Genomic DNA, 22,021 nt, shown 5'->3' on the forward strand with positions numbered 1-22,021 from the left:
ACGTTCTGTTTAGCACATGAACATAGTATTGTTTTACAGTAGATATATCCTTAACAGTTACAAACAGAAAGACAAATTGTGACCGGAGGTGATTTAATCATCTTCTCAAAAAAGATCAAAAAAAGTAGTTTGAAAAAGACAACCTTGGAAAGTTGGGTTCCAAAAGGTTGAGTGGTAAATGAATCTGGATTCTAAAGTTTTGACACTTTGCTCCCAGTCAGAGAGTCTGAACCATAGTTCAGGGACTGCAAATGTTTATTTTGTTCATTCTTTCTTCAAAACCATGAAATTTCTACCAGTTACTCCTTTTGATTTAGGGTGGGAATTTAGACCTTGAGCTAGTAATTTTCTATTTTTAAAAAGAGAAAAATGGAAGCAAAGCCAGCAGCTGGAAGTAATTTCCGTGGGGTTCCTTGGGTGTTTTGGCACTTGAGGAGCAGTTGAGCCTCCTGGCTTTTGCCATCTGCCAACCCTCCAGCATCCTGCCCAAGGACCTTCCCATTCTCAGAGCCTGGGGCCCCCAGAATATGAGGTTTAAAAGCAATGCTCATTTGAAACCCTCATGCTTCAATGCCTCAATCAAGGAAGCAGTTTTGTGGCTCAGTGGTCAAGCAGCAGGTGAGCAGCTGGGAGGCTTCTTTTAGTTTCTCATCTCAGTTTCTTCAGTGGCCAAAGGCTTCTAGAAATCCATGCTATCAGTCTCTCTCTCTGAACAAGAAGCATACAACTTCAGCTGCTGCTTCCCCGCCTTGCCATTATGATAGAGAATCAATAGTAATGATGCCTGTAAATTGCATCAGTTAAAGGGCCAGAGAGTCTCTTGGACTCCGGAGAGCCCTTGAAAACTGCCTTTCCCACACAGGCTGCTGTCCCTGCCTGTTGGTGCAGCTCAGGCTTCAGTCTCCTGGGATGTAAAACTTGCAGAGGGTATTTTCCTTGAAAATAGGATGAGCCCCCAGGGAAAGTGGACGTTATTTCCTAGGTCCCCAAAAGGCAAGGTGAATATCACCAACATATTTTATGATTGGATGGGCAATTATAACAATAGTAAGCATGCATTAAATACTAAATTCTGCCAGGATGCAGCATAGCAGGAGTCGTTAATCATGAGCCGCTTCATTGCAAAGTCAGTGCTTCTCCTTGACTCAAAAAACTGCATATTATTTTGATTGGTTAAAACATGGTTACTTAAACCTGAATATTACCCCTTCCCAATTGTCTCACGCATAAAGCACCCCCTCACTGCCACTCCCTCCTCAAAGAGTTTACCCTCCATACGTGTATTAAGCATTTGGTTGACAGTTAGCCTCATCTTCCTCAGTTTGTTAACAGGCCAGCCTGGTCTTAGTCCTGCTGCTGCCTCCACCTGCTTTTTGTCTCTTTGTTTTTGTGTATTACAAATATTCGGTTTGTACATAGAGCCTTATCAAAGGATCTGAGTTACAAGACGGGAGTATGTTGCATACAGAATTAGGCAGTTGAAGTTTTAAAAAAAATCTGTGATTTGGTACATTTTGTATTACCTGTCTAATTTGAAAAGTTGTATCAGTCAATGGCATTGGATTGATGAGAGAGAGAGAATGTGTGTGTGTGTGTGTGTTTGCGCACTTGTGTGCGCGCATGCGCATGTGTGTTACTTAGGGTAAATCCTTATATAATAGCCAATATGTTGTTAAGCATTTTGTTTTTTTAAAATGTAGGGGAACACCAAAATTAACACCTTCAATTGGTCCAAAGTCCGTAAACTGAGTTTTAAGAGGAAAAGGTTTCTTATTAAACTTCACCCAGAAGTTCACGTAAGTGTTTGCCACTGTATATCCTCTTTTTCGCACCCTTTTCTTTATAACCCAGAAACATTTATTTTGCAGGAATCTACTTTTCTTTCTTTTTTAAAAAAAAAATTTATTTTTAGTTTTCAATATTCACTTCCGTGAGTTTTAAATTTTCTCTGCTTCCCTCCCTTCCCCCCTCCCCAAGACAGCATGCAATCCAATATAGGTTCTACATATACATGCTTATTTAATATATTTTCACATTAGTCATGTTGTATAGAAGAATTAGAACAAATGGGAGGAACCATGAAAAAAAAGAAAACTGAACTATTAAAAAAAGAGAGCAAATAGTCTGCTTTGATCCTGCATTCAGACTCCATATTTCTTTCTGTGGATGTGGATGGCATTTTCCATCATGAGTCTTTTGGAATTTTTTAAGTCCTTGCGTTGCTGAGAAGAGCTAAGTCTATCAAAATCAGTCATCGCACACTGTGGCTGTTATTGTGCACAGTGTTCTCCTGGTTCTGCTCACTTCACTCAGCATCAGTTCATATAAGTCTTTCCAAGTTTTTCTGAAGTCCACCTGCTCCTCATTTCTTACAGCACAATAGTATTCCATTACATTCACATACCACAATGGATGGGCATCCCCTCCACTTCCAGTTCTTGGCCCCCAGAAAAGGGCTGCTGTAAATATGTTTGTACCTGTGGGTCCTTACCCCTGGAATCTATTTTTCAAAAAAAGAGTGTTGTATAAAAGTCTCCTTGCTGCTGACACATGACATACCTTTCAGGACAAGACAGATCTTCAGAATCACTTACAGACTTAGAGGTGAAGGGACTGTCAGCATTCTCTGGTAGATGAGGAGATGTGGAGGTTGAGAGAATTGACCTAGATCCCACCCAGCACCAAAGCTTTGGTCCACAATGATCTGAAAAGTCTTTTTAAAGGTAGAATCAGGGTGGGCCCCTTGTGCATCTGGGACTGAGAAGTTGGTCTTTATTGGAGATTGAAGGGGACTTGATGACCACTGTGTGGGAAAGCAAGCATTTTGTTCATTTTTCAGACTCTGTAAAAGTCGATAAATCAAAAGCCTTAACAGTTACGCTTCACCTTTCAAAGGGCGTTAGACTGCCAGTCCTGCTCTTTAGAAGAAGATCACACACTTGTGTAGAGTGTCTGTGGGAGCGCTCCATGTTCATTGTCAGGAGCAGTCAACTGATAAAGAGCCACTAGCCTGCTAGTTGGGCTGATGGTCTGTAGATAATGTCATGAAGGGATTTGTGTTGCTCTCAGCTCTGGGACAAGAGTCGCCCTGGGGACTGGCCCTTGGAACAGAGAACTCCATCCAAAATTCAGGGAGATAGGAGATCAGTAAAAGTCCGGCAAGGTTTATCTAGGCATGTATTTTGCTTTCGATACGAGGTGACATCAAAGCCATCTTTGCTCATTCATTTTCTTAGGAGAGCCAAAAGAGCGTGAGGATTACAGAAAAAGAAAAAGACCAATAAATGTCGTTTTTCTTACTAAGTAAAAAACAAAATAAGGATGCTGTTTTTCTTAGTGTTAATGCCATAGTAGAGAGAGAATAAAGAGGAATTCTAGATTAATTTATTTAAAAAGCCCTTAGAAGCAACTGCAGTATATTTCAGAGTCATGTTTGTATTTGCTTTTAGCAAAGCTAGCTTTAGCATCAGTGTAGAGGTTTTCCAAGGAGGCATTTGATTATTTCTCACTTTATCATCTCTTGTGTTGTGGTTTGTTTCTTGAAGTTACTTCTCTGTGTTGGACTCAAGTCCTTTGTTCCTTAATGAATGACTTGAGTCCTTGTATTTTGTTTCCAGGGCCCATATCAGGATACTCTGGAATTTCTTTTGGGGAGTCGAGATGAGTGTAAGAACTTCTGGAAGATTTGTGTAGAATATCACACCTTTTTCAGACTTTTTGATCAGCCTAAGCCAAAAGCTAAAGCTGTCTTCTTCAGCCGAGGGTCTTCATTCAGATACAGGTAATGGGTCTTACTGGCACTCTTTCCTTAAGTTGTTGTAAGATAATAGATGTTTCCTGAGAGAAAACAGTATTGTGAGATACCCTCCATATGTGTGTAAGAAATGTGGCCGTGTAAAATGCTACGTGGTTAGTCACTGCACACTTGAGCTAAGATTTTTAAAAAAAAGATTTCACCGAGATGATAGAGAGGATCAAGGTTGTTCTTTGCAAGGGGATCTGGAAGGTGCTGGGAGAGCCTTGAACTGGAAACATCTGTTACTGTAAAGTACTTGGAATAACTCATGTTCCACATCTGAACCTTGTCCACAGTGGGAGAACCCAAAAACAGCTGGCGGACTATGTTAAAGACAGCGGAATCAAGAAAGTGCCCTATGAAAGGTGAGCCCTGGTGTTGTGTGACTGAAAGGCATGGGCCCCATTTCTAAAAGCTGAAAATTAAATTCTTGTGTAATGAAATGCCCCAGGAAGTGTTTCATCAAATACATTTTAGAGGGTTTAAAGACACTTAGGACACAAAGGACTGAAGTATTTCTTTTCAGATAGTAGAGCTGAGTTTCTATATTTGGTGTCAACACTGACATTATGCTCTCCCTAAGGCACAGCTCTGACTGTCTTGTCCCTGTCTTCCTGAAAACGGTCCCCTCTGCTAGGCACTTCCAGGTCTCCACAGCGGGGCTCCTCAGGCCAGGCAGACTCGCTGTGGCCCATCTTGACCTTTCCTCTTATGTCTCTAAGCCTTTGCTGTCCCCACCTTCTCCTTTGTCTCTGACAATAGTAACCTTGATGGCTCAGCTTGGGGGCACCTGGCATCTGCTTCAGTCTTCAGTGCCTGGCATCTTTGCTAAGAAAACCCTAAATGGGGTTATGAAGAGTTGGGCACGGCTGAAAATTTTGCCCAGGGGCACACAGGGTCACACTTAATTAGTAAGTGTCTGAGACAGGATTTGAATTCAGGTCTTCCTGGCTTGAGATCCAGCACCCTATCCATTGTGCCTTCTAGCTGTCTGGAGGTATTTTGGTGTTCAATTGTTGTTCAGTTGTGTTCTACACTTCATGACCCCATTTGGGGTTTTCTTGGCAGAGATACTGGAGTGGTTGGCCGTTTACTTCTTGGCTCATTTGACAGATGAGGAATCTGAGGCAAACAGGGTAAAGTGACTTGCCCAGGGTCACCCAGCTAGTAAGTGTCTTGAGGCTGGACTTGAATTCAGGTGTTCCTGACTTAGACTCAGCATTATATCCACTGAGCCTCCTAGTACATTGCCTCTTGTGTCTTGTTTTTTCTTTGTTCGGGCAATCCCTTTTTCTTTTTAAAGCATCATTTTCGATCATCAGAATCATTGAAGCTGAAAAAGTTTCTCCGTTTCCTGATGGTGTTTTTCCCTTTGGCCCAGTGGCTGGAAATCTGGCCTTAGAAGCAGAACGACCTGAGCTTAAACCTTGTCTCTGACAGATTGACCCTGTGACCCTGGACATGGAACTTGACTTGTGGGTGTTCCAGGCACCTCTCTAAGACTGTGGAGCACATGCCAGTCTGCAGTCACCGTCCCCTATAGCAGTTGTGCTTTTTTTTTTAATTCCTTCTAGCATTGTTAGTTTTATTTTCCTGTGTATATGTTAACAATCCAAATTTTAGTTTTTCATTGTCTGCTTAGACTTCTGTAGGCCTTTCTTCTCTCTGTTTGAAAGAAATAGGTAGTGTGGTATCATTTGGAATTTGTTGGGGGTTTTTCTTAATGGCTAATGTGTATGTGCTTCCTTGGTGAAATGGGTTAGGAAGAGGAAGAGGGTTCACTCTTCTGATAACTTCTTCTTTGTTCTGCAGAAGGCACAGCAAGGCTCAAATCGCTACTCGAACTTTGAATAAAGATTTGCCAAAGCAGGTGAGTCTTGCCATGCTTTGTACCTAGCCAGGTCAGTATGAGGATAGTGTATTTTCATTACGCATCCGTTGGTGGAGTGGAATTGTCACCTTTTTAAAGAGTGTTTCTGCCTTGATTCTTGGTTTGCCCAGCAGTGTCAATATGTATCGTGAACATTTTACATTGCATTAGCTCATTTTAAGTAATTGCTTTTGACATTAATTTCGTCAAAAGATATTTTAAACGTAAAGGCCCAGTTTGTTGTAAACTGTAGTGAAAAGCAACAAACCAAACAAAACCAAACTTGAAACCAGAAGTTTTACCTCTAAATAATTGCCCTCCAATGTATGCTTGACTTCGCCTATGGGATGGTAGTTTTCTTAAAGCTTGGCAAGTAGGTCGTGGTCACAGGCAGAAAGTATGTCTGTTGCCTCTCCCTCCTAGCCAGGAGCTTGTTTTGCTGAAATGCAGGATATTTTTGTCCCCAACAGAAACAACCCCCAAATCTAGGCATTTGCCTCCAAGATTTAATATCATACATTTCCTGGGATGAGATCATTACAAGTTTTTATTGCAGGTGGATTTTTCCTTTCATTTGCCTCATTTGTCAGATAAAATGAAAGAATGTGACCAAAAACTGTCCATAAACATGTATTAGATCAGTATCTCTTGCTAGTTAGTGTTTCTAATAGGAATAAAGTTGTAATACAAAAAAAGTTGCAGTTTTCAGTGTGATTGTTATGTCAGTGAAAGTGCTGTCTTTGATATATTTGACAAACATTTCATTTTCTGAAGGTAAAGATGTAATTTTACTTGTTGCTTTTTACGATTTTGATTCCCAGAGCATCTCATTTACCGAGGGCTTGAGACTTCCTGGTTCACCGAGTTCTACAAATGCCTCCTTTTATTCAGTCCCTACCTCTTCCGTGACCCCCGCTGACCTGCCCATTTGCATGGACAGCAACAGTTCCTTCCTGGCCTCCAAGGCACCCTCTGTGAAGAGCCCCCTAACAGAAAGGAGCAGCGTTACATCAGCTGAAGAAGCTGACAAGAAAACGGTCCAGCCACGTGGCTCTCCAATACTCCAGTCATTTCAAGGTGTTGGGTCTTGTAATGTTGCGAGAAATTACGGCTCCACTTGTCTGGGTGTCCAGGCCAGGGAGGACTTTCGGATAGCTCGAGACAGGGGAAGGGGGATGACTTGTCCAAATGACAATGGTGAGGATGACTTGACCACAGGTGTCTTCATGTCCAGTGTTGAGTATCCATGTAACAAGCATGGCAGCAGGGCTGCCCCTGTCTTCACATTGACAAACTCCCAGTTGCAGGTTTCAGAAGAATTTATTGATGATGACCCAGCTGAGATCTCCTTTTTTGCTGGAGGATCTGAGGCATTTTCCTATACCTATGGTTGTTTGGCTTTGCAGGAAGGACTTTCATCTAGGCAGCGCCCCCACTCTCCGTCTTCCCCTAGCACAGATCCCTCTCAACACCTGGGCTCAGCCCAGGCCAGCCCAGACAGGTATTCTACAGAAGCAGTAGATATGAATTTGGAGGAGGATTTTGAATTTGAGGAAGGAAGTGATTTCAATGGCAATGAGCGCCCATCAGACACCTCAGAGTTATTTGAGGTAAAAGCCCGAGCCAGCAGAATGCAAAGCCTTTTGAGTCCCTCAGAAACAAGTTCCCTAATAAACCATCAGTCAGAGAGCAGCTCTCTCAATGTGCCACTGAACGGGGTGTCCTTGCTCACCCCTGGCTCGGCCAATCAGTCCGAAGCCAGTTCCATGGTCAATTTCCCGGCCTACTCGGTCCGCTCGGAGGGCAGCTCAGCCTTTCAGTTCTCTGATATCATTGACCAATTGGAGCAGCTGAGTTGTCCTCCCACCACGACCGAGGACTCTAGTACCACTGAGACAGACTCCTGGGATTCAGACACGGAAGCACCCTTAGATGTCAGTCTCTTCTTCAGCAACCCCTTTGCGCACACCCAGAGTGAGAGGCTCGCTTTTGATTTTCAGAATAATTTAAAGAATCTGACTCAGGAAGAGCTGACTGAAAAGATTCATATTGACCATTGATAGGCGCTTTGAAAATGACCTCCAGATGGTCACAATTGCTCTTCACCATTCATTAGGAGATATTCAAGCGGCTCAAGAAACATGTAATGATTTGGGTGTAGAAAATGATTTTGTTGGTGGCTGGCCAGTCATTCTTTCTTCTGGTATATTATCTTTATCTTATCTTATTTGGGGAAATATTGAAGGTTTAGAACTTCCCTATTAAGTCTCATTGAAAACTATGCACTAACTCTCCCCGTAGGTAATAGGGTGTGGCGAACACTACATGTAGACAGTCTCTGAGAAGTTCCCTTTGTTAATTCCTGTGGAGTCCAATGCGTTCTAGCCTAGTTTAGTTTTCCTTTAAGCCTCATTCAGTGGGGACAAAAATGGTGCTGCATCTGAATTTGGCCTCATGGTGCGGCAAACCAGCTGTGGAGCCTTTTCAGATGAGGCTTTTTCTATGGATAAATAATGAAGGACCTTTTTTATTGTCAGGCTAATGCACTAACTCTTGAATTTGCCACCTTGGATTCACAGTCTGGGTGGTGGTTTAGGAATGGAGGAGGCAGCGTCCCAAGGCAGTGCACAGAAAGCATTTGGGGACTTTCCCATAGAGCACCCAAAGGTGCGTTTTGTTGAGTAATTGAGCTGCTGCAGCTGTGCAGTGGAGTGCAGTGTGGGGAAACCTTGCAAATACATTCAAATCATTTGTGAAATGTCTGCCCAATCTGGCATTACTTAGGCACACAGGGCAAGCAGTGGCTACCGGTAAAATGGAGCCAGACACATCCGATGGCTTTAGCCAGGAGCATACAGGCGTTATGTACTGTAATCACACAGGTGCTAATCAATGCAAGTAACTGCAAATAGCTTGGAAAATGTTTGGAAGAAAAATGGCCTAAGCCTCTTGTGTGTTTCTTCCAGAGTGGTTCCTGAAGGAATGAGAGTTTCCTTCAGGACGACGATGTAATGTCACGGTAGCTGTTCGCAGACATGTTCTGGGAGATGCAGTCCTAATTGGCATAGTCTTGCTGTTTAGAGCCTCTGGGGAATCAAAGAAGCAAATCAAGTATTTTTCACTTAGGAAAGAGAATTTGTGCATGTACATTTATGTACACACACAAGGTGAGACACAGACAGACACATATGGAGAGAGAGTTAGTGCCCAAAAAAGTCTTCCCATGTTCAAGGAGGCAGGCTGTCCCCTAGGGGGCTTCAGGGACAGGGATGCTGCACCAGAGACAAGTGTCTTCATAAAATTTTGCTTGGGGAATTCAAATTTTACGTTTATGTCACTGTTTACAAATATTGACCAACATCCCTGGCAGAGAGATGACTGTTTAAACTCAAAATCATAATACTGTGGTAACTTTCTTTATATATCTAGAAGTCAGTTTAATTGTAATTTGGCCAATAGCATCAGTTATTCTCCCTGAGAGCAGTGGTTCTTCACTTTTTTGTGTCATGGACCCCATGGGCTCTCAGGAGAAGCTTGTAAACTGCTTTGCAGAATAATGGTTTTTTTTAAGTGCATAAAATAAAAAACATAATTTTATCCCAATAAAATTTTTTTGGCGTCAAGGTATCAAGATAAGTTTTAAAAATTTGCAGACCCCTGCCCCTAGCAGGTGTCATGGGGTTCTGTGTGTTCTAATCTCAACTAAAGTACAACTAGTGGCTATTCCAGACTGCCAGGTGCTATCGCAGCCTCTGAGCCAGCACTGCCGTCTCATTCCATGGCAGTGATTTTTCATAGAAATCTCTTCCTGGATAGAATTACTCTATTCAGGAATTCCTCAGGGTGAGCCACACTTTCTCCATCCTGAACTGCAGGGCTACACCCAGGGTCACAGTGTGCTTGAGTAGGAAGGGGGATACTTTAATTCTTTCCTATTTGACATTGGCTTCCAGCCATTTGAATACAGTAGGATTGACCTTGCTTAATGTCATTGTCAATATTGCCTCGGGAAAGGGGGACTATGGATAGAAATTTAGAGAATATGGCAAAATAATGCCTATTATAAAGCTGCTGATTGTTGAAGGTTTCCCTTCATCAGCATCATTGAGTTCAGAGACCCTGTGCCTTGGAGCAGTCGATGTGAGAAGTAGGAGTTCACTCTGCCTCCCTTTTTGGATCTTGATATCTCTACCCCCTGGCCTGGCCCTGGCTGCCTCAGCGTTAATGCCTCTCACGCCTGTCTGCCCATTGCTCTCATCCCTTGGTGTGTGTGTGTGTGTGTGTGTGTCTGCTCCCTATCTTGAGGGTTTGTGTTAGGCTTACCCATACCTGTGAAGATGATGGATGAATGTGGAACCTCATCTCAGCCAAGAGCTGGAGAAGGATGGTCTCAATTGTAGTTAGAGCTAAGGAAGAACATCTAACTCAAGGTTACTTAGACCACTTCACTTTTTATTATTGTGTAACCCAAAGCCAGCTCTTTTTGGAAAATATTTTTGGTAACAGATCGTGGAGTTAGAATAGCATCATTTTAGCAAGTTTTTTACACTGCTGTTTATATACAGACACTTCTCCCAGTCATGAGGGATTCCTTGCTATTTGCCTCACTTACTGTACCATTTGATGCTGTGACTTGACTTAGAACTTCTCGGAACATTATGTAATTAAATAGCCTCCACCTCCCTCCTCCTACAAGAAGAACGCCTGTGTGGTCTGGGGCCACTCTCCCAAGGCTGACTTTTATTAAAGGGTATGTTAGACTGTGTCTTAGTGATGATCAGGAGACCTCAGCAGTCCATTGGTTTTACTCAGACTGAAGGAGAGGACGGCCCTCAGGGTGACCAGTGAGCTGGAGATTAGATGCTGTTTAAGCAGCGCAGGGAACGTGGACTTAGTGTCCAGCACTGTCATGGTCCATTCTTTATTGAAGTAATCGGCACAATAGGCACATTGTCTCTTTAGAGGGATTTATTTATAGTACTTAATAGCATAGAATATATGTCCAGAGTTATTTTTCAGTGTATAAATTGCTATTTGGAGTTTCTTCCTAAAAATGCACATTTGGACTGAATATTTGTGTTCAATTTTGTCCAGAGCATAATTGCTTGGAATATGAAATGAAAATGAGACCATGGGGATAATGCTTTACAAACAGGTCTAATTTTCTTCTGAAATCAGTAGTGCCTTTCACAGCTGTTTCACAGCTTTGCTTAATGCTGAATGAAGGCCAAGTACATGCCCATCTGTCATTGTGCTCCCCCAGACCTCTTCTTTTGTAGCTCTGCTTTTAGGGTCTCTTGGAGAATAATGTGGTTCAATTCCAGTACGTGGCATGTAGTCAGACAAGCCACCTGGCCCATGTATCGTCAGCCTTTGAGGAGCTGCTCTTTGGTACCAACCTCTTGCAGACTAGCTCAGTGATGAGCCTTTCTCGTTAGGTAAATCTGTGCTCTGATCAGAGGTTGCTGTGACGTTTATTGTAGGATGCCTCTTGTATTCTCGAAGGAGGGTAGCATCCTTGGTGCTGTGCTGAATGAGGCATACACTTATCTATGTTTAGGAGATTTCTGCCCTCCAGGAGCTAATAGAGCTGGGTCTGTCTAGATGTTGGCTGTAACTGCTTGTCTTTGTGCACCTGGCCTCCCCAGCACTGCATCTAATGCACATTAAAAACAACCACTAACACATGATGCCTTAGAGAGTATTTATATTTTGTTAGAGACCAAGCCAAGTTTTAGATTTCGTCATCAGAAATTCAGATATTTTATGTAGTGCCAGTAATTGAACATTTTTAAGTCTTTATAGTGGAGCGGTTAATGGTTGATTTTTTTAAAAATTGACTGCACTTATATTATTCATTGCAGTATATACTGTGTATTTTCAAATAATCAGTTATTCATGTATCATTGTGTATATTTCTTGGAAGTTTTTATGATTATGAAAATATAGTTGGTGATCCTTTTGTCAGGCTGTGCTTAATTTTAAGCTCAAGTTCTTCCCTTCCCTCATCCCCCCAATATGCTTTTAAAAGTAGTGCTGATACGGAGTGAGGTAACACACACACAAAGATTTTATTTGAATTTATTGATTTATTGTGTGGGCACAAACCTGTTGGTAAGTCATTCCCAGTATTGTCATTTTGTCTTAGATGTCATTAGATGTCTTTCTTTTGAGTGTTGAAGTAGACGGGTGTATCACAATTTTAATGCAAAATCCATCATAAATGCTGTGAGTGTGGGTATACAGTGTATACTGCATACAGAGTGAAATATAAACCACTAATGTATGTCTTCAGGTACATTTATTCCCTCCCTTTTTGTGGGATCCTAGAAAAGCTATCCCATAAACTGAATGAGAGTTTCATGGATGAGAAAGGGGTTTTTTATTGGTATCTAAGGATTGATCATTTGCATATTTGAGAATATTTGTTTCACTGTAAGCTCTGTGAAGTCTGTCTTCACTATAATTTCACTATTCACTATTCTTGCTTTAAAATGTAATTTGTCAGTCGATCTGCCTGGAAAGGAAGAGCCACTGTCATAGGACAAGTGAAGTGGGCAGCTGTGGCCAGCTTCTCTCTTCACATCCTAGTCCTGGGCCTTACTCCGAATTATTGCTTAGCTTTAGAGCACTTTGCAAACTTTAACGAGCTATACACGTGTCAATTATTATCATTCTGCATGAAATCCTTTTACTATTAAAGGAAGATAAGGGGAGCTGGAATTTCTTAATACATTTAAACTTTCTTTCAGGAGACATTTTGGTTGGCTAGTTTTGGGGGTCTTTTTACACTTTTGTTTTCTGTTGAAATTGCTGATTATAAATCTACAGAAATGTACTAATTCCAAACTTTTTCATTGTTTATGCAATAAAAGAAGGAAACATTTATTATGAATGACAAAATGGACTTTTTTAGCTTTTTTCCCCCCTCTATTTATTTACACTCTAGATTTAAACAAGATAATACTTTTCTAGAGCTTCTGAACATCTTTGAATTAATGTTTTTCACTTCATAGACTACTGTTGAATAGAGGAGAATAAGGAAAAATATTTCCTATCCTATCCTAACTTTGAGTAAGTTGATTGCTAAGTCAAGATACAAAAGCAAAGAAACAAAACCCCCAAAACCAAAACCAGGGAAATGCCTCATGTTTCATTCAGACCTCCTTGTTAACTGTGTATAGAATTTGTTACTCTGTTTGATGTAGTCTAACTTAACCATATTTAATATTAGTGTATTCTGGATTTGTTAGCTATTCCTTATAGCTAAAGACCTTGTAGTTTTTACTGTTTGTTTCAGGACTGCCCCTATGATGAGTTTATGGGAGGCTGTGGACAAGAGTCATCTAAGAAAAACTGTTGCTATCTGCAGCATTGGGAGGAATATCCCAATCCATGAGATTATAGACCCTTTGGAGTGTTTTTAAAACAAGTTAGCAGTAGACACCTTTAACATCACCCCAAGAAATGCTGTTTGTCATAGTAATTATAGGAAAAAAGTGGGACCGTTACTTCTTACTTTCTTCCAATTCATCTAGATTCCATCCTGTCAAATCCAGTGAATTAATTGCATCAGCCAACAAATTCCAGAGTCAGAGTTTTCTAGCTTATTTCCATTTTGAGTAGAAATTTCACTTGGGTTTTATGCTTTGGTTTTATGCTCCGCAGTGGAAATTGAGGTAATGTCCTTTTTGTTATGTAGCTGTTCTTTTACATCAGCACTCCTCTTAAAAACCTAATAATCTGCATACATTAAAAGCCTATAATATAATAATAATAATACAGCTTTCCTCAATGTAAGTAATCAGTTTGATCCTACAGTAGCATGACCTTGGAAGACTGATGCTAGAAGGTCATGGCACCAACTGAACCCTGGGGGATGTAGCACACTATTGCTGCTGCTGCTTTTAGATGTTTGCAGGCTTCTTATCCCATCACTGAGCTTGGAGACATTCGTAGTACTGTGGGAGGGCTCTATAGTCTAAGTTTTTCAGGTTGGCCAGATAAGTAGCACTGGCACCCGGCCTAAATGCCACTTCTTTCAAGAAGGCTTCCTTGATTACTCTAGACTTAATCTCCTTCTTTGAACACTGCAACACTCTTAATATACCACACAGTTTAGCAGTAAGTGACATAAGTTTCAGTGTTCTGTACTCATTGTATTTTGGCTCTACAGCTAGGCCATGAAAACCTTAGTTCAGGGATGTTATCTCACACTTCTGTATGTCCCCACCATGCCTAACCTATAATTTTTCATAGAACAGGTACCTCCTGAGTACTTGTTGGCTGATTGGCAGCAGAGATAGGGATGTTTGGAAGCATCCTGCTTGTTCAGTTGACCCTTAGGCATCCCTTTTGTTCCTAATCAGCATCTTCCTTGCCCATAATGCCCCACTGTGAGGTGGGCCTTTTCTCCACAGATTCCTTGAGGCAGATTTTCAGTGTTGGGACAACCAAGGTCCTTTTTGATATCATGACCAGTAAGGGAGTGGTGGAAAAATGCCAAGTCAGTCTCTAAAGCCCTGTCTAGCACGAACATTCTTGAAATAGTTGAAACGTTTCTCTGGAAAAGTCACCAGCTGAACTGTTCACATTTTATGGGTTGTGCTTTGGGGCACAAAACAGTTCATTCTTCCTTAATTTCTAATGAAATTGAAACAGGTTTATGTTTATTTAATTTGGGCATTTTACTTTAGGGTCTCTCCTCTTTTCCTCCAGCAAAATTCAGAAGATCTGCCCACCATTGTAGTGCACTTTGTTTTTCCATGAAAAATGTCACTAAATTGGAAAGAATACTTCCCAATCAGGTATATTGTAGCTTAGGCTAATAGCCTCATTTTTCCTTCTCAAACAGCCTACATACAAATAGTTCTAAAAATGAAATCACTTTCATTTGATTGTTACCCAAATTGTTTGGAATCATAAACCTGATCGAGCTATTTGGACTTGATCATTAGAGCCAGATTCTCTTTACAAGTGACAGATTTTTCTTCAATGTGACCTCCTGGTGACCTGGAGGCAGAAGTAGGTTTTATATGGATTCATTAGCTTCTTACTTCACAGGCTTGTTTTCCTTTTCTAGCTCTCTGTGTCCTAATGTTTGCAGGTATTTGTGCTGCCCTAAAACCCAAACATCAAACTTTGACTTGAGAGATAAACAGCCAACATTTTAGACTTGGCTTTTTTATGTCTCAGGTGTTCTTGCTGGCTATAGTTATAAAAGAAGTACCTGGTTCTTCATTGGATCCTTGAAATTGTTATTAAAGAGGATTTTGAAGGAAAAGAGAATTGAAATGGATGAAATAATAAAGATAAACTTAGTTATCTTTTAATTATAATCATTATCTTGCATCATCTAATTAGATGAATGTAAATCAAGCCTCTGAAGGAAAAACTAAAGGTAAGCTGGAGCCCCGAGTATTCAGATCCAAAAGCTAAGATTCTCAATGTTTTCCTGAGATTACCAGGCTTCACCCTCTGTAGCCTTCTGCATCATGGAAGATTTTCTTTGCCCAGAGTGTGGTTTGGTCCTCACCCCTGCAGAAACTCATTTGTTGATTGTTGTTATGACAGCGCATAGCTTCTTCACCTGTGAAAGTGCATAAATAGTCCGTTGGTAGCGTAGGTCGCAGTTGGACCTAGATCCTCTGCTCCTTCACTCACTTTTTACAGAAGGATTTCATTTTGGCAGTTCAACAGTTCCTCATCATCTACATTTGAAGAAATAAGCACACTTGGCTGGAGCTCTGAATCTCTCAGGTATTCTTCATTGTACCTAGTTGATGAATGACTTCCTACAAAGCTGGGTGGAAATACATTATTTTTTACAAGTAGATGATGGAGTACAACCTCACTTTATTGTAGGGAGGGAGTCTGAGCTCACATTTTAAGTAAAGTAGTATTTGTTATTAAAGTAACTCATTAAATCAGGGTCTTTCATTCAAACTTGCCTTAATAGAGGGTCTCCAGAGACCTGTTTTGATGAATAGTAAGACTGTGTTTTTGGAAGCCTGTTAATTGTATGTGAGCACATTTTGAGAGTCTTTGAAATAATTGAACTCTTAAATATTTCTAGTTCAACTTTATTTACACTTAAAATTTTTGCTATCAATTAAAAAAATTTCTAGGTAAAAGTCAACATCCATGCTAGTGAAATATGAATTAATGGAAGCTTTAAAACAACAACTATCTTTGGAGAATCTCTCTTGTAAAACAAAAATCTTCCTGGGCTATGTGTCCCTGGGGAAATCATTTTATCTTTCAGTACACTAGGCAACTTCCTAAGACTGTAAGTTTCAGAGAAGGCCCCTTTCTGCAGTAGAGGGCATTTCCTCACCAGGAACTTGGCTATGAAATGAAACTAAGTCCATTTCCCAGCCTCCCCTCCCCTCCGCTCATCACTGCCTCTTTTTTCCTCATCCACTAAGGAGAAGAATTTATGGACTCTAGCCAGTGGACAAAGTGGATTCACATGTACACACCTGAAGTGATTATAAAATATCTTGGATCTTTCATTTTAAACAGCAATGGTTATAAGGTCAATATTTAGCTACTTGGTTTTTTGTTTTACTTTTTGTTGCTAAAGTAGAAATGGAAAGTTCTACTTTTTGTCATTTTGGCCTATTAAAGAGAGAAGAGATCCTAGTACAAGATCACTAGAATTTAGATCAAGAAGAGACCTTATCTGAGAGCTTAGATTCGTCAAGAAGCCCACACTGTGCTCATCTTGCTTCACAAAGGCGATGAAGGTCAGCAGTAGAGTGTGCCCTCTTGAAAAGGCTGGCCTGGGCCTTAATTACCCTGCTGGGAAGGCATTCCTTTCCTTGATTGCTGAGCACACTGGCTTTTATCAGGGAGCAATGAAACCTTTGTAGAGTAGGACAAAACCATGATTATGGTAAATATGATCCTGCTAACTATGAGAAAAGTGCCTTTTCTTGGTGGTGGAGGAGAAGGGAGAAGAGAAGGCACGTTTTTTGTTGTTGCCCACAAGTTAGGTTGTCCAATTGATTTTAATTTAAATATGTAACTCACAAATCCAGTTCCAGTAAACTGATTTTTCATGAATGGTTTTGTATCATAAGATGGTATAACTCAGAGTGATTACAGTTGAAGAAAGTAGACTTTCTGCCAAGCATTCATAGCAAACCTCCAGGTACTTTGACAAGCTGAACCTTTTCCAATTCACTTACAGTCGTCTTTAGATATCTGAACTTGACAATGTGAAAATAAAGACTTCCTCCTCCTTCTGCTGCTGCTGAATTATATTTGCTTAAGTTGTTCAGCTCAAAACTGATGAAAAAAACCAAAAAGCTCAATAAAGAGATTCATTCACCCTCTCCATCTTGCTGGCTTGGACTGCACTGGCCACACATTGTATGTAATTTTTACCTGGTTACATACATTAGGTGTTTATATAGATACAAACAAATGTTCTGTGGATTCTAAAAACAGTCTTAGCTCCAAAAGATGCTCTTAGTTGCCATGGAACTAAGCCTAGGCAGACTTTAGCACTTGCACCAAAGGGAGGTTACTTCCATGCTGGAACTCAGGAGCTGAGGGAGGCTCGTTCCTGGGAATAATGAGACTGGAAAGTAATAGAAATAATAGAAAAGTTAGAAATTCAAGGTTTTTTAAATAGTTAAAACTTTTTTCCCTAAAATTTCGAGCAAAAAGTTATACGTTTTGCTAACTACTTTAGTAGTAATTGGGACAATATCAAAAGGTGAGGTTTTTTTAATCTTGATCCATGTAGGAAGAGAATAGAAATCTAGCTTTCCTTTTAAAATTCCCTAATACTTCATGTATTTTTAGAGGCGTGTGAGATCTCTTCTTTCATCCTAAAATGTCAGTTGGAATATTTGTGCCATTAGTTGACTTTCTACCAGTAGCGTTTATTTTGATGGCCATCAGTTTGGTTTTTCAGTAAATGGAAGCCAGTGGAAGAAATTTTATTAATGATGTAAACTGTCAAAAAAAAAAAAAGTGCGATCCTCCAGGTACTAGAAAAAATGGATTGAAATAAACTTGAACAAATAGAGTAAGTCCAATTGACTGGATGTTATATGCTCATTTCAACATCCTGACGTCTCTTGATCTATCATTATTGTATTAATGTTATCCTCAACCACAAATATTTATTAAGTGCTTATAATGTGCCAGGATCAAGTGCTGGAGATACAAAGACTGAATAAATAAATCAAAGGGCTTTTTCTAACCAGGCACAAAACATTCCTCATTTCTTAGCCTTCTTGTTTCAGGGACTTGGGTCTTCTTCTTTTTACTTTTGTAATGTTTATATCATTTCTTTCTCAAGTTCTTTAACAAAAAGAAAGTCCCCTTCCAGAAACTAAGGTATAATATCTTCTGCAGACTTCTCTGAGGAAATCAAATAATCTTTACCTTCATCCCAGTCAGATGGTTTTCTGCTATGTTGTTCTGTCATCTTTGTGATTATATTTAAGATTTTGAATAAATACTCAGAAATTTTTTAGTAAAAAGCAACCACAAGTCTTTCATAGTAATCTTAATAAGTAATGATCTTTTAAAATCTTTTCATTAATTTTAAATTCTACAGCTTAGTTTGCCCTCGAAACAACCAAACTGGATAAACATCCGTTAACAACTCATTGTCCTGAAAATTAATTTCGCTGTATAGTATGCCCATAATGACTTCTTGCTTGCCGGACTGTGCTGTGTTAGGCCCTTCTGCCCGTTGCTCCACTTCTCTCGGTGTCCATATTTTGTCCTGTAGAGCTGTGGTATTTATGTTTTCTGCCCCCCTTTCCTCATAGTTATGACTTTCCGATGCTGTTATCTTATTTCATGACATTACTGTATTGTAGTTTATTTAACCATTCACACGTTTCCCTTCTGCTGTTTCCCCTCCTTTAAAAATAAACCATCACCAGAACATCTTTCTCAGTTCACCCTCCCCTCCTGTTCCAATTGCAGGCCTCTCGGAGGACAGTTCTCTGCTTTCTCCCTTCACGTTGAAGAGTTCACTGAGTTTGAACCCAACATTTCAGGTGTCTCTGAGCCCAACTGGACAGGGTTCATCCCCTCTCCTAAGCCCTGTCCTAGGTGATGCTGGTTGTGTCAGAGTTGAAGATGAGGAGGAAACAAAACACCAGGTAGGATGATAACTATGTAAATGTTCCCAAACAAGAGGAATGTTTCCCATGGTGTAAACTCTCTCACTATGTAATTCTGGACACCTATTCAGCTTTGCATCTATGGATGTGTTGAGTATGATATCTATTCGGAAGACAACATGCTCTCACTTAGTTGATCTTGATCCATTTTAGCCTTTCTACCTGCTGTCAAGCCAAGGAGAGGATTCAGGAAGTGTGGTTATCAGTTGTGGACTTCCTGGTTAATGATACACTGAAATACACAGCCCTCCACCTGCCTTGGCAGCCCTCCACAAAGGCCGAAGGACTCTATTGACTCATTGGTCATTTGTGGTAACCTTTTCTTGCTTGGAATGCTTATGGGACATTGGTTAAATGAGTTCTGCTGGAACCATTCCCAAGTCACATGAGAGCTTGTCAGTGGAAGGAAGGAAGAAGACAAGCATTTATTAAGCACCTACTGTGCACCAGGCACTGTCCTAAGCCCTTTACAATTGTTATCTCATTTGATCCTCACAAGTGTCCTGGAAGGGAGGTGCTGTGATCCTCTCCATTTTATAGATTAGGAAGTTGAGGCAGAGAGAGATAGAAGGATTTAATTGGGGTCACCCAGGTAATGAGTGTCTGAGGTTGTATTTGAACTCAGGTCTTCCTGACTCTAGGTCCAGCACTCAGTTCACTGTGTCATCCCCCTGACCTGACAAATATTTTACTCTCAGATTAGGAGCAAGAGATCCTAAAGAAAGTTTTGTCAGCAGAGTTAAAACAGAAACACATGAAACAAGTAGGAAATGAGGGAGACAGCAGCATGAAAAGGAAAGTACAGTGTGTTCGTGCTGACATGCCAGGAGGATGCCAGGAGCCTTTGGCATGCTAGTACCCTGCTAGCAACAGATACAGATTAGGTTAGGTTGACTGCTGGTAAGGTCATGGCATTTTTGCTTCTTTTCAGCCCCACTTCTAAAACAATCACATTTAGACAAATTAAAATACAGGAGGAAAATTCCCCACCCTGCAGTAGACTCTGAAATGAGACAAACAGGGATTCTTCCAAGGACTCTGATGGTCCCTTGAAGGTCCCGCAGGCTCCAATCTCTGAGCAGCATCAGGGTGCAGCTGCCCCGCCCCCCCCCCCAGTTCCATAAAAGGCTGCTGTCTGACTCAGAGTCTATGGCCTTGTGCTGCCATGATCCCTGCTGCCCATTCCTGTCAGATGAGAGTCGGGAGGGGAGGTTTCCATGCTAACCTCGTGCTCATTCAGAGCTCTGCAAGGACAACTAGGATTTCATTCTTCTTCCTGGGGAATTAAAAGGTAAAGCCCCCTGAGCAGGTAGTGAAGGCTGAAGTGAGAGTGAGAACCAAAGAGTTTCCTGGGCAGTGGGCACTGCAGAAATGACCATAATGCACTTGGATACCGGGAGAGAGAGATACTTTCGTGCTGGGCCTTTGGTGTGTCAAGGCCCCATCTGGTCACCGGTGTCTTGGCTCTGGGTCTGAGACCTCAGGCTTCTACTCACAGCCTCTTTGGACCCAGAGGGCTGGGGATGGGGAGGCACAGTAAGCCTCCATTTATTGCTGCTGTGTTCAGTGCTTGTCAACATTCTCTCATTTGATACTCACAACTACCTCTGGGAGCTAGGCCCTATTATGATCCCATTTCATAGTTGAGGAAACTGAGGCAGACAAGGGTTAAGTGATTTGACCAGGGTCACACACAGGTGAGATTTCAGCTCAGCTCCTCCTGCCTCCAGGACCAGCGCTCAGTGCCCTGTGCTGCCCTCTGGCTCCCTCTGGGATAGGAGGGGATGGGGCTTGGTGAGTTCTAAAACTCCTTTCAGTCCTAAAATTCCATTTCTGTGAATCTTAATTCCTGTAAAGTATTGACCAGTCTAAGGCCGAAAAACCCTAAATGGGCTTCCCATGATTGTTTTTTCCTTAGTAATTTTCGCTTGCTTCCCTTGCACATCCTTCCACCAACCCAGTACTTTGGTACTTGATTTAGCTAGGATATTTTCTCTCCTTGCCTCCCTAACAGGGAAAGCAAAGCACACCATGGAAAGCTTTTTTAGGGGTGAAACTGCATGGGAGTGGGGCAGAGCAGAATTCTTGAATTTTTATTGCATTTTATTTTGTGTTTGCATATTCGTTATTTAACATTCTAATTCATTTACTTGTTGAAATTAATAAAAAGCAATTGTAGAAATTTCTGTGTCACCTGCATTTCTCACAGAATGGGTTAGCTAAGTGGTCATGTGCCCAGTGGGTCAAAAGGGGCCGCAGGGAATACTGCCTTCTTTGAACACCCAGCAGCTGTTGTCAGTAAATGACGCAGAGAGACAAGGACTGCAGCTCTTCTGAGACTGAATGGATCTTGTCATCCACCCAGGATGGAAAATTATTGCATGTAGGGTTGGATGAGTATCTTTTGCTCTGTAAATGTGTATAGACTTCATAAGTCTAGTAATAAGAAATAAGATGAATGCCAGTTTTCCATTATTTGCAGGGAGGAATGCCCAGAATTTCCTGTCTTTAGGACGTCCAGGAAGGCATAGGCCATACAGCCCCACTGAGCACAGTTTTTAAGGATCCTATCTCCCAGGGAACATTTCCACAGGCTTGCGAGCTGGAAGGACCATATTGCTCATCACGTCCAGCCTCAATTCTAATAGTGCCCCACTAGTGCCTCCCTGAGCAAACAGAATTGTGTCCCTGCCTCCCTTGGTTTCCTAGCTGGCCTCTTAGGATTTGCTATCTTGGAGCATCATGGGTTGTCCAGATTCTTGCCTCCAGGAGGCTGAGGCTTAATTTCATTTCCCATTTGCACTTAGTGCAGGGAGAGGAAACATTTCTTTTTTTCAGGGACTAAGGAACATCTGCTCTTGCAGTTGAGATAAGAGCAAATCTGTCAGTGACCACATTTTGCATAACAATTTAGCTTGGAACTTCTGTTGTCTTGGTTACGTGGTGTGTGTGTAAATATGACAGATCTCACTTTTGATTCATTTCCCGGGCTCCTAGCATGCCCTCTTCTTCTGCCAGAAATTTACTTCTGTTATCACATTAACTTCCGGTAGTTTGCCTGTTCATGGTAATCATCGTTTAAAGAAAGGCAGAACAGCTTTCTATGATGGATTTTTGAGTAAGTTGTTACTGAGATTGTCTCTCATGGCACCATAGTTAATCCAAGTATTCCTCCCCTTCTTTCTCCTAGAGTGCCATAGC

The 22,021-nt window shown here is 41.2% G+C and overlaps 1 protein-coding gene across 2 annotated transcripts in view; it reads left to right on the plus strand.

Annotated features, from left to right (window-relative positions):
• Positions 1–22,021, plus strand: part of FARP2 (FERM, ARH/RhoGEF and pleckstrin domain protein 2) — a 109,641-nt gene that overhangs the window by 52,073 nt on the left and 35,547 nt on the right. For both annotated transcript variants that reach the window (XM_036754571.1, XM_036754570.1), the window contains exons 9-14: positions 1,701–1,796; positions 3,618–3,781; positions 4,093–4,161; positions 5,609–5,666; positions 6,488–6,743; positions 18,621–18,799. In XM_036754571.1, the coding sequence (XP_036610466.1) occupies positions 1,701–1,796; positions 3,618–3,781; positions 4,093–4,161; positions 5,609–5,666; positions 6,488–6,743; positions 18,621–18,799 (822 nt within the window). The remainder of the gene's footprint in view (positions 1–1,700; positions 1,797–3,617; positions 3,782–4,092; positions 4,162–5,608; positions 5,667–6,487; positions 6,744–18,620; positions 18,800–22,021) is intronic.

The sequence above is a fragment of the Trichosurus vulpecula genome, chromosome 4 (assembly GCF_011100635.1).
Source record: "Trichosurus vulpecula isolate mTriVul1 chromosome 4, mTriVul1.pri, whole genome shotgun sequence".
Taxonomy (NCBI): domain Eukaryota; kingdom Metazoa; phylum Chordata; class Mammalia; order Diprotodontia; family Phalangeridae; genus Trichosurus; species Trichosurus vulpecula.